Source organism: Falco naumanni, chromosome 14 (genome assembly GCF_017639655.2).
Source record: "Falco naumanni isolate bFalNau1 chromosome 14, bFalNau1.pat, whole genome shotgun sequence".
NCBI classification, from domain to species: Eukaryota; Metazoa; Chordata; class Aves; order Falconiformes; family Falconidae; genus Falco; species Falco naumanni.
In genome coordinates this window covers 498,755-517,863 of record NC_054067.1, presented here as the reverse complement: position 1 = coordinate 517,863, position 19,109 = coordinate 498,755, and the positions used below count along the sequence as shown (strand labels likewise).

General features: G+C 61.9%; 1 protein-coding gene across 2 annotated transcripts; it reads right to left on the bottom strand.

Annotated features, from left to right (window-relative positions):
* Positions 1-669: 669 nt before the first annotated feature.
* Positions 670-17,272, bottom strand: TSC22D3 (TSC22 domain family member 3). 2 transcript variants are annotated; one of them, XM_040614385.1, is made up of 3 exons: positions 16,824-17,272; positions 2,517-2,568; positions 670-1,932 (listed from the first exon to the last, which is right to left on the bottom strand). In XM_040614385.1, exons 1-3 carry the CDS (start codon positions 17,144-17,146, stop codon positions 1,687-1,689), a joined length of 621 nt encoding a protein of 206 aa, XP_040470319.1. In that variant the 5' UTR covers positions 17,147-17,272; the 3' UTR covers positions 670-1,686. The 2 variants fall into 2 exon arrangements, with proteins under 2 accessions (XP_040470319.1, XP_040470320.1); XM_040614386.1 differs by lacking the exon at positions 16,824-17,272 and adding an exon at positions 2,834-3,028.
* Between the last annotated feature and the right edge of the window lie 1,837 nt (positions 17,273-19,109).

Genomic DNA, 19,109 nt, shown 5'->3' with positions numbered 1-19,109 from the left:
TCCCACCTACCCCATGGGGTTGAATCCAAGGCTGGCTGTACCCTAGGATAGTGCTGGGGCACCCTCAGTCCCCATCCAGCACTGTTCAGTCCAGCTGACCCATCCTCTGACCCTCACACCTTGTTTCAAGATGGTCCAAAAAGTAGTAAAATAGAAAAGTCAGTGATGTCTGTGAGAAGCAACAAACCAAAAACACTGGAGGAAGGGCAGAGCTAGACTCGGGGTGCATACAGTTCCACAGTCTGAGAAAAGCTTCCTCCCCACTTGCCCCCCTCAGCCTGCCCTGCACACATCTCTCCCCTGTCACAGGCATGACAGAGGCCAAAGACCCGTAGGCTCAGGGCACCTTTCCTTACTGTACACCTGCCCCTCTGGGAAAAAGGCACCTGCTCACATTTCCAAACTCCCATCCTGGCTCAGCCAGAGCAGCTGGGGGAGGGGCAGGGACGGACGACGACGACTGACCCCCACCTCTGCTGAAGGAAGGGAGCTGCCAGGTTTTTTCAGCTGTGGAAGCAGCACCGTCCTAACCCCAGCAGGTTTGCAGCACAGCATCCTCACCAGTCTCATCCCAGCAAGTCCCAGCCCCTTCCTCAGCAACCTACACTGTCCCTCCCCCGACAACACCTCTCCCTTCCCAGCCACAGACACACAGCTCGGGGCGCACACTTGTATAAAAAGTAGAGTTTATTGCCATTTCTACCTAGATTTACACAACTGTGTCACCGCTTCTGACGTCAAAAGGGACGTCCTGTCACTTCCCAGAGAGCTGGTCAGGGAAGGTGAGGAGCCCAGGAGCATGGGCCAGCTCCCTGCAACCCAGCGGGCTGGAGCACAGCCCCTGTCGTGCCCTGGTCAGTCCAGATCCTCCCAGCGCTGTTGCATGGCTCTGTCATGCTGGCTGCTAGAGGGGGGTAAATCCATCCCCTCCGTCATGCCGCTGGCAGCACTGGCCACCCAGTTACAGCTGCTTGCCATTCCAGTCTTATGTCAAATCCCCCAGCTGTACAGAGATGGGCATGGCTGGCCCAGAGCAGGGCACCACTCATGCACGTGTTTATACATAAATACAGCTACAGAAGATGCCCAAGCTAATAAAACAAGCTTTTTTTTCCTTGTAATCCCCACACTGATGTGCGTACAGCCATGCACTACACTGCAACTGCCACCACCGGTGCTACTCAGTCAGGTTTGGGTTCCAGCATGCTCCTGGGTGGCTAGTGGGACAAATCTGCATCGCTCACGAAAAAAACGTTCTTCCTCCAACGTCAGGCTTTGCCAGAAAGAGACAAACCCCCCTGCACAGTGCAGCAAAGGCACAGGACTGTGTGCTCTCCTTCCAACCGTGGATTCCCATCAAAGTGCCAAAGGGTGCCTGGCACTGCTGGGGTGTCGTAGATGCCCAGGTTTCAGCAGCGCCTGGGACAGGCAGGCCAGATTTACTCCCAGCACATGGTGGGTGGTTGGATGGGGAGGGGTCAGCTGCCCACGTCTCCCTTGCAGAAGAGCACCCTCATGCAGGAGATGGCCACTGGCTCTGTTGGCTGGCCAGGCTTGCCCGGGGTGGGGCACGGCTCCATGCCGGGGTCAGGCAGTCCTTCATGTGAGATGAAGGCGGAAACGATTTTGCAGGAGATTAAGTAGAAAGAGTTCTGTGGCTCTGCCCACCCCAAGGACAGAGCCACCTTACACCGCAGAGCCCCCTGAGTGCTGGGCCGGGGCAGCTGCCCCAGGGCTCTGCTCCTCCGGGCACAGAACCTCCGCAGGGAGCCGGGACTGGAACTTCTCCAGTTGCTCAGGGCTGGCGAGGGTCTTCAGGAGGCTGTTTTCACGTTCTAGCTGGGAGTTTTTCTCCAACAGTTCTTTGATTTGCTCTTTCAGGACCTCAACCTCCTCCCGCACTGCATACATCAGGTGGTTTTTCACAAGATCCTGCAAAAGGGCATTGAAGAGACTGATCACTTGATGATTACAGCCTGGGGGTTGCTCCCACCCTGCTCTGCAAAGCTCTGCCCCTAGCTGCTTGCCAAGTAGCATAAAGGCTTTTTCCAAAGGCTGTCCCTCCCCACCTCACCCTTGGCAGCCTGGCCAGGGCTAAGTGCTCACCCATTGCAGACCCCGCAGGCCAGCACCCACAGCATCCCTAAGGTCCACCTCCCAGGTCTCGCTGCCGCCGAAGCCGTTCCCCAGTTCCCCTGCCCCCTCGGGGGTTTGGCAGACTGCAGTTCCCCGTCACCTATGGGACCTGGCTTGGTTACCCCCACCCCCCAACCCCGGAGGGTCCTTCCCAGGTTCCCCCCCCCCCCAGCAGGCTCCCTGCGCACTGCAGCGCTGCCGGAGCCAATCAGCTCAGCCACCGGCGGGCAGACAAAGCAGCTGCTCTGCCGGCAACAGGCTGGGGAGCGGGGATCCCCCCTCGGGCAGAGCACCCACCCGGGGACCCCCCCGGCCACCAAATAAGAGCACCGGGGGGGTCATGAAGCAAGGTGCGCGGGGAGAGCAGCGCTGCGGCTCACCATTGCCTGCTCGATCTTGTTGTCGATGGCCACCACGCTGGCTCCGGAGGCGCTGGAAGAGAGCGGAGAGGCAGCGCGTGAGCAGAGGCCCCCGAGCACAGCCCTTCCCGGGGGTCCGCGCCCACCGCGGCTCCCGTGCACCGGGGCCTCCCCCTTTGCCGGGGTCGGCGCACCGGGCCCCCCCCGAGCAACAAGGCAGCCGGAACCCCCTCAGCACGGGCACAGCAGCAGGCGACGCGCCGGCCAGCCCCGGGCCACAGCGGAGAGCGGCGGGGCGGGGCGGACCGCACCGCGGCCGGTACCGGGGCTGCCCCTACCTGTTATCGAGCTTCACGGAGACCACGTCCCCCCCAAGCAGCGAGGAGAAAAAGGAGATGGAGAAGTTGTGGAGCTGGTAGACAGCCACCTCCATGGGGGACTGGTACATGCCGGTGCTCATGGCTATAGCCGCGGTGAGCTGGATGCGCGGGCGAAGCAAAACCGAACGCAATGCAGCGCTACCCCCCCCCGCCCCCGCTTATATCGGCGGCGTCCGCCCCGCCGGGCGGTGCCAGCGGTCCCGAGCCCGCCCGCCGCCCCACAGCGCCGCGCCCGGTGTCGGGCCGGTGCTGCGCCTGCTCCCCAGCACGGCACCGCTACCAGCTGGTAACGCACCCTGGCACAGCCCCCCGGCACCCTGGCACTGCGCCCCGGAGCTCCACGGCCGCACTTCTGCGCCTCCCAGTTGCACCCCAGCACAGCGTGGCCCCCTCCCAGTGCATGACCCAGGCTCTCCAGCACTCTGTCCTCTCTGCACCTCTCATCTGTACACCCGCCCATCTTCTGCAACGAGAGTCCTGCCACCCCACCCCTCAACCCCACATGCCTGCGCGGCCCCCATGCCTCAGCACCCCCTTCCTGTGCTCCCCACCTATAACTGGGATGGGAGTTCAGCTGTGCGGGGGCCCCGCTTGAGGGACTGGGAAAAGGGGAAAACGCGCTGTGCCTTTGGGGTACGCACGCCTGCAAGCCCACGACCACCAGAGCCCGCCCCGGCTGCAGAGACGGGGCAGAAGGGAAACGGGCAGCCACGGGCGTGCAAAGCAAAACCAGGAGTGCAACCCCGGAACGGGAGTGGAAAAACAACACAGGCACGCAAAACATGACCCGGAGTGCAAAACAAAACCGGACTGCAAAGCAGAAACGGGAGAGCAAAACAAAACTGGCGTGCAAAACAAACCCAGGGTGCAAAACAAGCCCAAGACCAGCGGGCGGCCCGCCCCGCCCTTGCGTAACCGCCGCCGGCCGGGGGCGGGCGCCGCCCCGCGGCCCCGGCCGGAACTGCAGCGCCCCCGGCCCCTCACCGGCCCCGGCCCCAGCGCTGCCCCCCGAGCTGCGGGCGGGGGGCCACACTGCGGGTGCGCGCAGCGGGCTCCGACACTGTGTGCGCCGAGCCGCGACCCCGCGGGTGCACACGCCCGGGCAAGCACTGGGGTCACACCAGGTCGGCCACCGCGCCCCCGGAGCGGCCCGCACATGGGGGGGAGGCAAGTTCCCGTCCCCCCAAACGCCCCTAGCAACACGATGGGGCTGGGGCTGGCATTGCCCCCCAGGTGTGACGCTCCCCTGCGCTCGGCCGTCTGCCAGCTCCAGGGCTTATCGCTGCCCTCCGGACCGGGACCGGCAGGACTTTGCTCAGCCCCAGGCGCGCACCCCCCCGCCCCACTGCTGCCGCCCCGATGGGGCTTGTCCTCCCCAAGCCAGGGTCTGATGCTAAACGAGACCCTGCGGGACAGCCCGCAGCACGGTGCAGCACCCGAGAATGTGTTAGTGCTGGCAGGAGCACCTGCACCCCAGAGATGCTGCAGAGGACCCCAGATCCTCTGACCCAGGGGGCTGAAGGTGCCCAGCACCAGGCTGGTGGGTGCCAGCACGGAGAGAGGCCAAGGAGCCACAGCCGGTGGGCACGCTGCTGTGCCCCTGCCTTAGGGAAGGGGTGAGGGTGGGTGGACTGGTATTTCCCTGTCACAAAGGGAAACTGAGGCACAGTGCAGCATGGCTGCTGCTCAGAGCACTGCCCTGCCAGCTTGCTCCCCAGCAAATCGGAGCCCCACCTCCCAGGATGGGATGAGGGCCATGGTGTCCCGAGCGGCCTGAGATGCTGTGTGGCCCATAAACTGTGGCCAGGCACGTGCAGGTGCCCTGAGACACACAGGTTTGATGGGGGGTGCAAAAAGCATCTTCTCCTCCCCGGTGTGGGGGTTGTACAAGGGATGGGTGCTTCCTCCCTGGGGGGCACGTGTGGGACCCATTTGTCCCTCTCTCTGCTGGGGGAATGATGCACATCCCCCCTTGCCAGCACCAGCCCAGCCCACGTGAAGCTGCTGAGCAGGGGGACTGGTGTTGCAGAGAGTGGGCAGGGGTCTGTCCCCCCCAGCCCCAGGGCTGGCACGTGTCCCTCCACCCTGCCCGCGGCCAGGCCCCACTCACCAGTCCCTCCTCCTGAAGAGGCTTGGGGAGTATGGTGGCTGGAAGGCCATGCTGGTGCCTGCAGCCCCGCTCCAGCCCCTCTGCTCGCCGGTGGCAGCCAGCACGCCAGCAGCAATGCCGACTCTGCCCGCAGTAGCGTCCCCCTGGCCTGCCGGGTGGCAGGGACAGCCTGGGTGCCGGCACGTCCCGGGGCTGCGGGCATGGGGTAAACACACTGGGTGGATGACCTCAGCCGCGCTCAATTGGCCCTTTCAGGGGCCGGCGGGACAGTGTGCCATCCCGAGCCGCGTGGGTGCTGAGCAGGGAGCGGGTGACTGCCCCCCTCCACGGGCAGATGAAAGGCGCTCTGTGTGCGCTTGTCCCCAGGGTGGCTGGCAGTGGGCAGGGGTGGCAGCCCCCAGGACAACAGGGCACAGCTCCGTCCCCTTGTCCAGGAGAAGCCCAGGCCACCCACACCGAGGGTCTCATGACTCAGCTTCCCATTGCAGCGGAGGGAAGGTGCCCATCTCACTGTGGAGAGGGCAGGAGGGAAGAGGAGAGGCATTTTCTCTCCCACGATTGGGTGTGTCAGTGGTTGTGCCACCTTCTGTCTCCTGCAATGAGGTGGGCAGCAGCCGGGAGATAGGGTGGACAGATCCCAGCCTGCTCCTAGCCCTGGAAGCTGTGCCTCAGTTTCCCCACCTTCACATCTCCCACGCTATGGCTCCCCCAGACCTGGCCCAGCCCCCTTCCCAAAGGAAAGCCCAAAATTATTAGTGCCAGGGACCAAGGGCTCCAGGATGGACAGATCAGAGCTTGGGTCACAGTCTTTGCCTCCCAGATCTGGGGTCCTGGGCGCTGCCCAGTCGCTTCCCGGCACAGTGCTTCAGCACCCAGGGCTGGGGAAAAGCTGGTGATTTCCACAGCTGCTGGAGCGAATCGGGGAAGTGCAGCGACACAGTGCTTTGAGAGGAAATTGCTTCAGCTCTGCCACCTCCAATATTTTTCCCATGGAGCTGGGACTATTGCAAAAATAAACAAAAGTAAGTCACTGACTTTGCTGCCATCCCTCCTGGGGTCTTTCCCAGCCCTGCACAGCCCTGAGCACCACCATCACTGCTTGGGGTGTGGGCTCCCTGGCTTTGAGGCTGGGAAGGATGCTGCCCTCCTCCATGAGACCCCCAGGGGAGCGATGCTTTTTAGGGGTGGAAGCACAGAAGGCTCTGCTTTCTTTTTCCTTCCTGGCACTTAATTAATGAGGAATCCCAAGGCAGCATGCTTGGCTGGGGGCAGGTCATGCTGGACATGGGGGCTGCCTCCTGCCCCTGGCACAGCCTCAGCCAGGGATGCAGCCCACCACCTTGCAGCCCCCCACCCGCAGACCTACTCGAGGAATGTGGCTTCTGCTGCAGACACCCCTGGCTGTGTTGCTGGGTGCACGCAAATGTAGGCACACCTTGCAAACCATACATTCACGCAGACATGTGCAAGTCCTGCATGCACATGCATGCCCTGCACACACAGGCACACCCACATGGACGTGCCCATGTGCATTTTCTAGCCCACATGGGCATGCACCCTGTATAGAGGTGCACACGCACGCATGTGCACTTGTGCATGCACACTCTACAAACATGCCCCTTCTGCATGCATACTGATGAATCCTGCACGTGCACTGCAAATATGTCCCAACACATGTGCGTTGCTGTGACTCACAGCTGATGCAGACACACACCTGGGCATGCACACAGTGTTGGCAGTGTGGCATGGGGGCAGCTCCGCTCAGGAGGCACCCCCCAGCCCACAGGGCAGCCCCACTGCAGCCCACCTGGGATCTCAGAGGTGGGAGCAGCAGTGCACAGCCCTCTGCCGTACCCCTGGTTTGTGCTCAGCTCTCCCCAGGGATTTGTATGGGAGGCCCTGTGGGCTGTCCAAACACCTCCCACAGCAGCAGAGTCCTGCATGGGGCCCCAGCTGTGCCCGAAGCAGTGGGGGAGCCCTTTCCCAGCCCCCTGTGGCCCCAGCAGATGGCCTTGCCAGGCTGCTGGCCCTGCTCCAGCAAGGCTTCTGGTAGCCGCTTCCTCTCCCACTGCTCCGTTCCTGCTCCGTCGGGGCCCGCCAGCAGCACAGCAGGGTGGGCAACATCCCCCCTTGCTCTTCCTAAGGAGCAGGGGCCACGGACTCGCTGCTACCCTATGGCACCAGAAGCCATGGTGACGGGCACCTTGGAGCAGGCCAGCCAAGAGGGGCCAGTGGTGTCAGCTACATCCCTGCGATAGCAGCATGGCAGCTCTTGCCTCATGTGTGCAGCTATGGGATGTTCATCAGGCAGGGTCCCAGCTCGTGCCTGTGGTTATTTTAGGAACAATAACAGCAGCCATGATACAGTGTAATTGTGACACTAATTGTTGCTCTCTCTGGGGGAAAAAAAAACACCCTGTGGCTGTCATGGAGCAGCAAGGCGAGGTGGTGACACCAGCTACTCGCTGGTGTAACCCCCAGCAATGGCCCTGCACGATACTCCAAAGTTGCTTGCAACCCCTCAGCCAGCCTACACACAGCCTGTGCCAAGCCTGGGAGACATCAGTCCCAATTCCCAATCGCCAGGTGACATTTGGTGACGACCCCTTCCTCCGCAACAGGATTCGGCAGCACGGACACTGCTGAGCTGGAGCCCCCAAAGGGCTAAGACCTGGCTGGACCCAGGGATGACAAGGAGCAGGAGAATGGGATGCCCTGGCACCCCACACCTGCACCATGTTGTGGGTCAGAGGATGTAGCCCTGTCCCCATGGCCCTAGGGATGACATATGCTATTGTGCGGAGCCTCATGCGTTGAACCCCTGCCGGGCACTGCGGTGCCACATGCTGAAGGATGCCCTTGCCCCCTCAGCTGCTGGTGGGAGCTGAGGGACCGGCCAGTGCTGCAGGAGCAGTCCTGGCTCCTCAGCCTCTGCTCTCCTCCAGCTCCAGGCCATTCTCACTGCTCTGTGGCAGTGTTCCTGGCTTGCTGTCTCCCAAGGACTCAGTTCAATGGGAGGAAGGCCCTTCAGAGGGTCCGAGGCGTGGGAAATGTTTATTGCCTGGCCTCAGAGACACTGGAGAGCAACACGGGAAAGGCGCAGAGCCAAAGCTGCCCAGGCTGCTCTGCAGAGTCAGATCTCCAGCTCAAAGGGTCAGAGCAGAGAGGGAGAGGAAAAGCCACCACTTGCAAACACACAGCTAAGAAAATGCGGCCTTTCACAGCCTGAAATCCTGCAGCCGTGGCTGTGCTGGCCGAGGGGACTGGGGATGCCAGCGCCAGGGCCAGCTGTGTCCCACAGGAGCTGAAGGAGGGGTGGCTGGAGACGTGGGTGATGGGTGGGGCTTGTGGAAGCCCACAGTGGGAAGGGCTGGGTATGGAACCGGTCTGTGGAGCCCCCAGTCTTGCTCCACAGCCCTGTCCTGGTGCCGGGGAAGGAGAGGTAATGGCATGAGGCTGCCCATGGGCAAGGAGGCAGCTGTGTCATTTGCTGCCCTACTCAGCCATCCCGCTCCCAGCACCCCAAACTGTGCCTGGCCGGCCCTGCACCACTGGCGTGGGGCTGCTGGGCCAGTCCTGAGGGCTGCAAGGCCAGAGCTGCCTGCTGCCAGGGCACACTGGTTGGCCAGCTCTTGCTTTTCTCATCCTGAAGATGTCCTGGCTGAGCTGTTTGCTACAGGCTTGGCATGACTCCCAGCTCAGTCGTTGCCTTCCAGGGGTTGCGTGGGACCTGTGGCAGCGCCATGCAACCAGGAGCCCTGTGACACGGGGACCTGGTTCACACCCACCGGGGCCTCAGAGGGCTCATAAATCCCTCAACCCAGGGCATCAGCTGCTCCAAAGAGAAACCCCTCCTGGGTACATCTGTAAATGCAAGTCCTTGCCTGCAGAGCCAGTGCTGCTGGCCTTGCTAGACTTAGTCCCCATCCCAGGGCTATGGGACACCGGAGCAATTGGGAGAGCCACTTTGCTATGTTGGGAAAGCCCAGGGAGGGTTTGCCATTGGGGAAGGCTGATGTGGAACCTGTCCTCCCCTCCCTTCACCAGCGATGGAAGCAGAATGAGCTCCCGCGGGTGGTGGGCAGGGGACACAGCTAACCCCCCACCAGGCAGCGGGGCACAGGCAGGGATTGCGGTGCAGGGACTTCTCCAACCTGTTGGGCTGGAGGCAGCGTGGGGAGGGCGGAGGGTGCTCTGGCAGGCTCCCATGTCCAGCTGTTGGGCTGCCTGCTTCCTCTGATAAAGGTACTTGGCTGTACTCCCAGTTCTGTTTTTTCTGGCGTGTGAGTGCACACCCCGGAGCTGGCCTGCTGAGGGCTGCAATTTTTCTTTCTCTAACTTTGTCACCAGCCCCTCTTCTTCCTCCAGTGCCCCTTGCCCAGTGCACCCCAGTAGCAGCTGCCTCCCAGCAGCAGTCAAGGAGCGGAGGTCAGAGATGACCCGGCTCTGGCAAAGCCCTCGCCATGATGCTGTACATAGGAAGGTTCCAAAGCCACAGCTTCCCCAGGCGTGCTGGGGTAGGAGGGGAAGAGGAAAAAGGGCTGATCTGCTTATTACCACCCCTGGGCCATGCAGCCCAACCTCCTGCCTTGCCTGTGTTTGTTGACACCAGCCCCGTGCTGCTGCCTGCACAACTCGGGCCAACTCAGAGGACGCCCTGCCAGGGGCTGTGCAACAACCCTGGCCACCCTGCTGCTCCCTTGCCTGCACCCAGCCCATGCGGGGTCCCACAACCATGGCGCACTTAGAGGGAGCGTGACAGGTATGGCACAATCCAGCAAAAAAACCCCATGGTGTTCCCACCAGCATTGTGCCTGGTGGCGGCAGTGGGGAGAACACAGCCATCCCCCAGCCATACTCCCTACCTTTCGTGGGTCAAGGATGCCCAGCCTCAAGGAGGATGGGTGGACTGAACCCTCAGCAGAGTTCTCATCCACAAATCTGTCCGCAGAGCAAGCATTTCACACCCACGGGCACCATGGGGTGGAGTCCAGCAACTGAATTCCATGTTATCACCTCCTTTGCTTAGCCATGCCCTGCCCTGCAGGTCTCCTGCCAGCTCAGGCTGTGAGCTTCAGGTCTGTCCTTGTTTCGTAGCCCACTGTATCATCTTGGACAGTCCCAGCTAGATCATCCTCAGATCCTGGCTACCCGTCTCTGGTTTGGTTTCAGGGAACTGGAGACAGAGCGGAGGTGGCTATGACGCTGAAGGGACCCCCTTGCAGCACCACGGCCATGTGGTGCCCTTGAACCTCCAAGTGTGTGGTGGGCAGGGGGCTGGAAGCTCGGGCGCTGCTCTCCCCTCACCCCTTGCTGGTGCACAGCCAGCTTTTCCAGAGATCTCCAGCCTGAGAGAGGAACCCCAAGGCAGGGCCTCCAGCATCTTCTGAAAGAAATCCCAGGCTGCTCTGCAAGCAGGAGCTGGTGCTCCGGAGCCACACTTGGTGCTGGAAGCTGCTGCCCTGGCAGCATACAGGAGTGCCTGGCTTGGTAATTGGAAGACAGTTCATTGTATAATGAGAGGACAGAGGCTGGAAAGCTGCAAGAGAGCAGCACCTCAGCATCCTGTGCAACCCCAAAAGCTGCTCTTCCAGGGCCCACACTAACCCATCTTCAAGGAAACCCCTGAATCCTTCACTTTCCCCTTTCAAAGGTGCCCGAGCTTTGCACTCTCCTGCCTGGCCTGATGGAGATGCTTGGGGGGAGCCACAGCAGACCTTCAACACCCCTTCCCTGGGGCTGGCTGGCCAAGGGGAGCAAAGCCTGGACAGACACAAGCCAGCGTGGGTCAGGAATAGGAGAAGAGCCGAGCTCCACTGGTGTATGAGCCAGCTGCCCCATGGGAGGTCAGGCAAGGACACATGCTGGGGCTGCACAGTTTCAGCAGAGCTGGTTATTAATACCCCGTCTGGCCTTTGCAAAGAATCTTGGGCATTTCGAACCAGGGACGCTTCGTTAAAACCCTTCCCTTCCTGACATTTCAGAACAATAACAACACGAAAGACAATAAGCTGCCAGCAGGACGCGTACCTGTGACGCTGCCATGGCTGTCTGTGTGCCCGGCCTCGGCTGCCAGCCGTCACCTGGCTTGTGCCAACTCTTGGGGAAAACATGAGACAGTCCCCTGCCTCCAAACTGCCTGGAGCAGTCCTGCTCTGCACCACGGGTGGATCACCAGCATGGTGATCCCATGGGAATATCTTGTGCTGTCCCATGGCATCGGCCACCCTGCTGCCTACCTGGGCAGGGTTGCCAGCCCAGGGGAGTCACAGGCAGGGGTGGCAAGGACTGGATCACTCCCAGGGACAGGGAGACAGCAGCATGGGAAGGGGCCCAGGGCTTCTGCTCTGCTGCTGGAATCATTCTGCAGCAAAAGCCTCTCAAATACACACACACACACATATATATAACTCTAAACACACAGACAGAGGATGACAAACTCCTGTCCCAAAGCCAGCAATGTGTGGCACCTGGATAAATATAACTCAGAGCTCATAGGCAAAGCATGGCAGCCTTTAATGCCTCTCTAGCCTTCACTCCCCATCACAACCCTCTGGGTATCCTCTGCCCTCTGCAAACTGAGTCTCACTCACTTAACAAGGGCAGGATCCTCCTGGACCCTCTTCTGCCCTTGGAAGCCACCTTACAGCGGACGCACACATGCCATGATCATCTTCCCTGTGCACACACGCAGCCGCCAGGCTCTGCTGACACGTGCCCTGAACCCCTCTGTCCCACACAGGTCACTGTATTCAGTCCTCTCTGTGCTGTGAGGTGGCCAGGGAGATGGGTGCCAGCACAGAGGAGTACACCAGGGACACAGTGTGCCCACAGAGGCATCGCCCATGGCACCCACATCTGCGCCATGTGCCCGGTGGGAGCTGAGATGCTGTCTGGGTTGTAAAGGGCTTCCTCTGCGGGCCAGCCCCAGCTCACGGGCCAGCCCAGCATTCCCTCATTCCCTGTTATGACAGGCTGTGCCATAGCGTGGTGCAAAGCCGTAGTGTCCCTCCATTGCACCCTGCATCCAGGCACCCTGCTGCCAGCCTGGTCTGGAGACTTCTTGGGCCACCCCCCTTTGCCCCTGGGTGGCACGGCATGTGGGACCTGGGGGCCACAGCCCTGGGCACTGGAGGCAGGTGTGCCCACACCTGTGCTTGCTGTTGTTTTGCTCCAGCCTGAACTTTCTCCTCCTAGGGAATGAGCCAAGATACCCAAGAGGTGATAGCATACAAAGCAGGGGATTGTGGGTGCCAGAGGAACACCCCGATAACAGGCCTGATAAGGGCACCCTTGCTGCTGGCACCAGGGAACCTGAGCGGGTTTGTGCCCCTTGCTTTAGCAGCTGTGCTCCTATACTGGCATGGGAGGATGTGTGGATGCACATGCTCATGTGTTGCTGAAGTCCAGCATGGTGCAGGAGGACCAAGCAGCTCCATCTGGAGCCTGAGTCTGGCTCTGGGGCTGCTGGAGATGCTTCAGCCATGCTGGATCAAGCCCTGGGCTCTGCAGGTCAGGGTTAGATCACTGCTGGGGGTCTCAGACAACCTACATTCAGCATTTCCAGCCTGTCTCTGGGGGGTTCCTCCTGGCTGGGTGGTCTCTGACAGGCTCCCCATGCTCTTTCCTCACTCCAGCGATGCTGTGAGGGATGCACAAGGTAGGGATGCTCGGGACCAGTTACCTACAAGGCTGATGCTCCTGCAGGAAACAGTCCTGCTTGGGGAGGGTGTGGGTTCCTGTTCAGAAAGGCCTTCTCTCCATGCCCTCACATGGAGGGCATCATGAGCTGCCCTCTAGGGAGACCTTGGTGGTGCCAAGAGGCCAAGCACACATGGAAACACTAGGTATGGGGAAGCCAGCTAGCACCATGCTGGCTGGGCAACCTATCTCCCTGCAGACACTGGTGTGGTGGGCAGGAAGGTCTCTGACATCCCTCTGCAATGCCAGCGTTACCCTGAGATTATTCATCTGAGACCCAGGCACAAGCCTGACCGACAGTGGGCTGGGGAGAGCAGCCCTGTGACTGTGTGGCGCCTTTCCCGGGGCAAAGGGGGGTGAGGGGAGCCAGCGGCATGGGAGGGGGTCAGCGCTGTGGGGAGAGAACAGCATCCTCCCAGGTGTGTACTGGTGTGTGATTTGAGCAGGGCCCCGCCTGGCTCTGGGTGGAGAAGAGGAGATATGTGCCAACCTGCTCACCCACATCGTCCAGCCCATGCCAGCTCTCCTGCCCAGCCTCTCCTGGATAACATCTGGCAGCCTGGCCAGCCTGTGCCCTGCTCTGCTCTGGGCAGCAAGGGGACACTTCTGCAGGTGCTGTGGGACCTGCTGCTCCACTGAACAGGGTGGGCAATGACACACCCTTTGGTCTGTGCCTTGGAAGAGGCTAGGGGCCACCTTCCCCTGGGCAAGCCAAGGGAACGGCAGGGAATTGCTGTGCTGCATGGAAAGGCTGGAGGAAGGATAAATGCAGGTAGGAGAAGCTGGGCAGCACCACCTTTCCCACCATAAGGTCAGGCCAGCAAGCAAGAGCTGCCCAGGCAGCGATGCCAGGGTGGCATTTGTGGCATGGCACCATTTGTTCCTGTCTGTCGGGTGTCACTTTGCAGCACTGATGCAGGAGGAGGAGATGGAGCCAGGGCGTAAAGGGCATCTCAGGGTGGCTGGGCCAGGGAGTGCATTCCTGCCGGCCGAGTGGGCTGGAGCAACAAGGATGCATTGATGGGGAGAGGGGGCTGTGTGTGGGAGCACGTGTAAGCGTGAGAGAGGTGTGGGTGTGAGACTGGAGAGCTGTCCCGCTGGCTGCTCTGCCCGCCCCGGCCCCGCGGGGCAGGTCTGCCCAGGGAGGGGGCTGGGAGAGCCACCCTTCCTGCTCAGGACCAGTGCACCGGGCATTTGATTGCTTTGCTCCCATGGGACAGAGCTGCATGTGGCCTGACCCGTGTCCTGTAGCATGGGTTGCTGAGCCCTGCAGACCACTGAGATGCCAGTGAGCTTTCATTTTAGCGGCAAGAATAGCTCGTACTCCAGGGAGTAGCTGACCTTGGCATGCCCAAATCCTCCCACTGCCTGGAAGAAGATGCCAGGCAGACGGTCTGCTGTGCCCGCCTTGGCTTCCATGACAGGCATCTTGTCACCCTGGGACTCCTACCCCATGGCCCAGCAGGCTTCGAGGTGATGTTCCCACAGGCCAGGCTTGCAGGAGCTCCAGGCCGGGGAAGCCCATCAGCACGGCACACCACGGTCAGCACAGCTTGGCAGGGCTGGCGGTGGCATGTGCTGCATTGTGCACCATGCCTATCCCTGCCTGCTTCTGCGAGATCCAGCTCCCTCCAGTAAGGAGATTCCCCAGTGTGCCCTGGAGAGCAGGAGAGCCCTGCTCAGCCCCCTCCAGCCTCTCAAGATGAAACCATTTGTTCCTGGCTACTAGGCTATGACCAAGAGGGCCCAGCACAGCTGAGCCGAAGTCTAGTGATGACAATGCCAACTGCACAGAAACTTGTCATCTCAGCCTCCTGTGGAGGCTCAAGTACTATCCTTCTGCCAGGGCACGCACCCAGCTCCAAGCAGGCAGGGTGCAGGTGTCCCAAGGACAGGCATGGATGGGCGGCATGGCCCCACTGAGGAAATGCTGGCCAGGATTTATTTCAGGCTTTGAACTTTAGCTGTGGAAGAGGTCGGAGGGGGAGCAGGCTACAGGGGTCTGCCCTGCTCCCAGCATCATGCCCCCCCTGCCCTTCCAGCATTACGTTTCCCTCTTCCCTGATCACATGTGGCCTGATCCTGGATGATGCCGAGGCTCAGGACACAACACACGCCAGGGTATGGAGGACAGGCTTGGGCACCACAGCAAGGGGAACCAAGAAGCACAGATGTGGACAAACCCTGGTCCCTTGGCACTTCTGCTTGCTCACTACCTCAGCAGAGCAGACACTCACTTGCCAGGAGCACCATGGGTCCTGCTTCCGCAGGGATGTGTTCGAAAGCAGCCAGCCATGCTCAAATCGCTTGCCTCTCACCCGTGGCCACCGTCACTATCTTCCCCAGAGGAGCAGCCCGGGTGCTTGGCTCCAACACGTGGACCTGACAGCCCACGCTGGGGACAGTGTCTTGCTCCCCCTCTCCACCCATGATGCCAAGTGGCTGCAGCCTCCCGGAGTGAAGGGAAATCTTTGGCTCCCGTTTACCTCCTGGCTGGGTGGGTTTGCTGTTTGCGCAGCCGGGAGCCCGGGCCGAGTGCCGGGTGCCTTGGCGAGCATCCTGGCCCCTCCTTCCCCACCTGAGCGGCAGCTCGGCGTTATGTAAGCGCAAGAAGAATGTCTCCACCGAGGATGGCTCACGGGGAGCAGCCTGCTCAGCATGAGACGCTGGCTGGGGCAAGGAGGCATACACGTACCACCTGGGTGGCTCGCACGCGTGGGGCAGCTACGTGTGAGCCTGCCCGCCTTCCCGCGCTGGGCAGGGGGAGCGAAGGGTGGCTTGCTTGCCTGTGCACAGCCCAGGAACACGCCTACAGGTGCATGTACATGCAGGGAGGGGAGGGCATGGCAAGGTGTCTGCAAACATGCGGGTGCTGCTGCGCACCCCACTTGCATGCTACCTCACCCACAGCAGACGAACGATTCCTGGAGCTGCTGCCTGCCCTGCTAGTCACGCAGATGCCTGCCACGTACATGTGCCCTCAGCCCTGGGAGGGGAGAGGCATCCATCCTGCTGAAGCCACAGGCACTCCAGGTGCTACCCCCCGGTACGAGAGCCCTGGCTGGGCCTACCAGCCCGCAGCACAGCCTTCTCCTTGCTGTCTCACTAGCCCTCCCGGATGGCTGGGCACCAGGTCTAGCCCCATCGCAGAGCCAGAGGTGCCAGTGCAGGACCTGAGACAGCTAGCTCTGTTCCCTCCCCATCCCTGGGGTCTCCCTCATCAGGGCCAGGGACCCTGCGGAGTGCCAGCCCTTGGGACCCTCCCCCCCTTCAGTCTCTGCCCACCATGCTGGAGCTGGGGAGCAGGTTGGGACCCTGCACTCCTGCCTTCCCCAGCCTTGGCAGGGTAAAGCCCAGCCCTCTGGCAAGCTGAGGGGGCCGGCCCCGAGCCAGTGCCCCTGGTGCGGGCAGCCCCCTGCCAGAGCAGCCTGCTCTGAGCCGAGAGGGCGCAGCTCAGTCAGGGACCAAGTCGCTTTCCAGGGATGGGAAATACCACCCAGGCCAAATTTGTCTCCACTCCATTTACTCCAGGGAGCGACAGGGAAGCTGCTGAAAGAGCTGGATCTGGCAGTAGGACTCTCCAGCTTCCTAGTCAGTTTCTCACTAACTCTAAATGTGGCTTCTGAGGCAGCACTGCTGTTTCCCAAGTAACGAGCTGCCCCTCTCTATGCAGGACTAAGTGCCTGTTCGACGCTGGACAGTGTTCATGCCCATGCAGACAACGTCTGCGTGGGTAAGATGTAGCCAGAGAGATGAACAGAGTCCAGAGGCTGAGACACACAGCTGGAGGCTGTTGTCACTGCGCAGACAGACACACGACACCAACAGAGGGGCACCACTGGCCATCACAGGGCAGAGCCACCCAGACCTGCGCCCAGGGACTGGGCTGGCACCACCCACGGTGGGAGAACTGGGCTCCCTACCATGCATGGCTGCCCAGGCTTCTCCCCACCTAGAGAAAAACACCCAGCGATGCCACCCTACCCAGCCCCAGGGTCATGCGGGTCCCCCTGCCCCTGCCAGCCCAGGGGGGCTGCAGGCCCCATGGCTCGCCCCCGCACTGCCAGCTCCTGAGCACACGGGTCCGGCTCCAGGCACGCAGGCAGCAGCCCCTCGGCATCCGTCGTTGACACCCACCTGTGGAAGAGCAGGAGGATGGAGAGCAGGGTCTGGTCGATGTTCCTGTTGCAGATGCCCTGGTTGAAGAGGTAGCAGGGGTCCCGCACGACGGGCTCCAGCGAGTCCTGGCGCATGATGGAGCTCAGCTTGTCGGTGTTGAGGTTCTTGCGGACCAGTTGCTCCTGCAGCTGCCGGAAGCTGCTGACGGTGGGGCTGCCCAGGTTGTTGTTCTCGCCCCCGGCCCCCTCCTCCAGCCCGCTCCGGTTGGCCAAGTCCAGGCAGCAGCTGCAGCAGTCCAGCCCCACGGGCGACCGGCACTCCTCCGCGGGCGACGAGGACATCCCGGGATCCCCCCGCGCGTTGCCACGGCGGCGCAACCGGGGCCCGCTCCCGGGGCCGCGGAGGGCGAGCGGCGGCAGCACGCGCCCGGCTGCCGAGCGCAGCGCACGGCCGCCCGCCCCGGCTCCGCCGCCCGCCCCGGCTCCGCCGCGCTGATTGGTAACGGCGGCCCCGAGCGCACAGGCCGCCCGCCGCCGCACCCCGCCCCGCCGCCGCCCCCCCCGGGCACCCGCCCCCCCCCGCCGATCCTGCCCCCGGCAGCCCGGCGCACCCAATGCGTGGCTCCCCGAGCCGCTCCCCGCGCCCCCGCCCCGCCCCGGAGGCCTTCCTTCAGGGGGGTCGCACCCCCCAACCTGCGGGCTGGAGTTGGCCCGGGAGGGGGTGGCAGGGGGCCACGGTGCTCCCCCCCGCGGCGGGGACCCCCGCCCCACTCCGCGCGTCCTGGGGAGGGGGAAGAGGGGCTTGGGGAGCCGGAGCATGCCCGTGGCCTCAGCCCCCGAGGCTCGGGCAGCGGCACGCAACAGCCCCTGCGGCTCCAGAGCGGAGACAGAAAAGAGGGAAGAGGGGAATAAAGCCCCCGGGCTGGCGGAATCGCCGGGAGCTGCCCGGCTGTGCCAGGGAGCAGCTTTACCAGGAGCCAAAACCAGGGCACAGGTGGGATGCAGCCAAGGTGCCCAAGGACGTGGGGGGAAGTTTTGGCTTTGCCTGCAGGGTGCTGGGCACACAAGAAAGGAAAATTTCTGCAGAGAGGGAAAGGGGACTTCCATAGCACTCCTGCATCCCGTTGGGAACGTCTCGCCCACCAGCAAGCCGCACTGGTCTCCACGGGCTGGCGAAGGGCAGTTGGGGCACAGCGTGCTGCCCCGGGGGTGCTGGGACACAGGACAAAACCAGCTGAGATGTGGGGACAGCTGGGCTGCAACGCCCCAGACGAGGAATGGGAGTGTGCCAAGGTCCTGGAGAAGGAGCACAGGCAGAAACAGGGTGAGAGGGAGCAGACGGCACGCAGGGCGGCAGCTGGGCCAGGCCTGCCATCACCGGCGGTCAATGAACCCTCCGAGCCAGCTGGGAGATCTCTCACCCCTTTGGAAAGGAAAACATCTGGACAAAATGACCAGGAGCTGCTGAAGAAGGGTTGGCCGAGGATCTGAGAGGCAGCAGAGCTGCCTGAGGGAAGGAGCAGGCAGGCTCTTAAAAGCCCACTGTGGGCAGGAGGGGAAGCGAAGGCAGCGGGAACAAGTCTCTATGGAGAAATTGCAAATGGATTGATAGAAGGAGTTGCAGAAAGCAGCACTCGGAGGACAGCAGCAGGTCTGAAGTGCACAGAACTGATAAGAGATAAACCGGGTCAAAATCTGGCAGGGCAAAACCATTAGAAGCACCAAAACAGGGAGCCTGGAGGCAGAGCGGCGCTTGCATGAGATGTTAATAGGGCATCTAATGCCGCTGAAGAAAAGGCAGAAGTGTTCAATAAACATTTATGTTCCCTATTTGGCAAGAAGGGGGAAGATGCATTTGCATCACATGAGGATGAAGTACTTTCCAGTCCATTAGTAACCAAGGAAGGCACAAGACAACATCTACCACAGATAAACAGCTCTAAAAGTGACCAAGGAGACCTCTGGGCAGCACTTGTCTCAATCGGGCAGTACCGGGTCAAGGCAGGATTCGGCTCGCTGGTGGAAGCAGCACTAGCAGGGTGCTCAGGCATGGGGTGGGGGTAACTGGCAGCCCTGAGGTGATGCTGGAACTAGGCGAATTCCTGGAGGAGGGGAGACCCCCAGGCTGCCACAGGGGTGTCCCCTCTCTCTGTGGCACCGGTGGTTGCTGACGACTGTTCTCGAGGTGCTTTCTCACCCCTTCCAGCGGTTGCCCAGCGGCTGAGCCCCACTGGGAGAAGGGATGCCAGCAGCACCAGCACAGCCTGGCACTGGGGCTGGCAAGGGGGTCCCTGGGTGACCCCAC

What these genes read in the sequence shown, in the direction of transcription:
- TSC22D3 (XM_040614385.1), bottom strand. Translation starts at nt 17,146, where the DNA reads ATGTCCTCGTCGCCCGCGGAGGAGTGCCGGTCGCCCGTGGGGCTGGAC. An exon ending in ATCCTCCTGCTCTTCCACAG is followed by an intron (nt 2,569 to 16,823) that starts GTGGGTGTCAAC and finishes GCTCTCTTCCAG; the next exon opens with CGCCTCCGGAGCCAGCGTGG. An exon ending in ACAAGATCGAGCAGGCAATG is followed by an intron (nt 1,933 to 2,516) that starts GTGAGCCGCAGC and finishes GCCCTTTTGCAG; the next exon opens with GATCTTGTGAAAAACCACCT.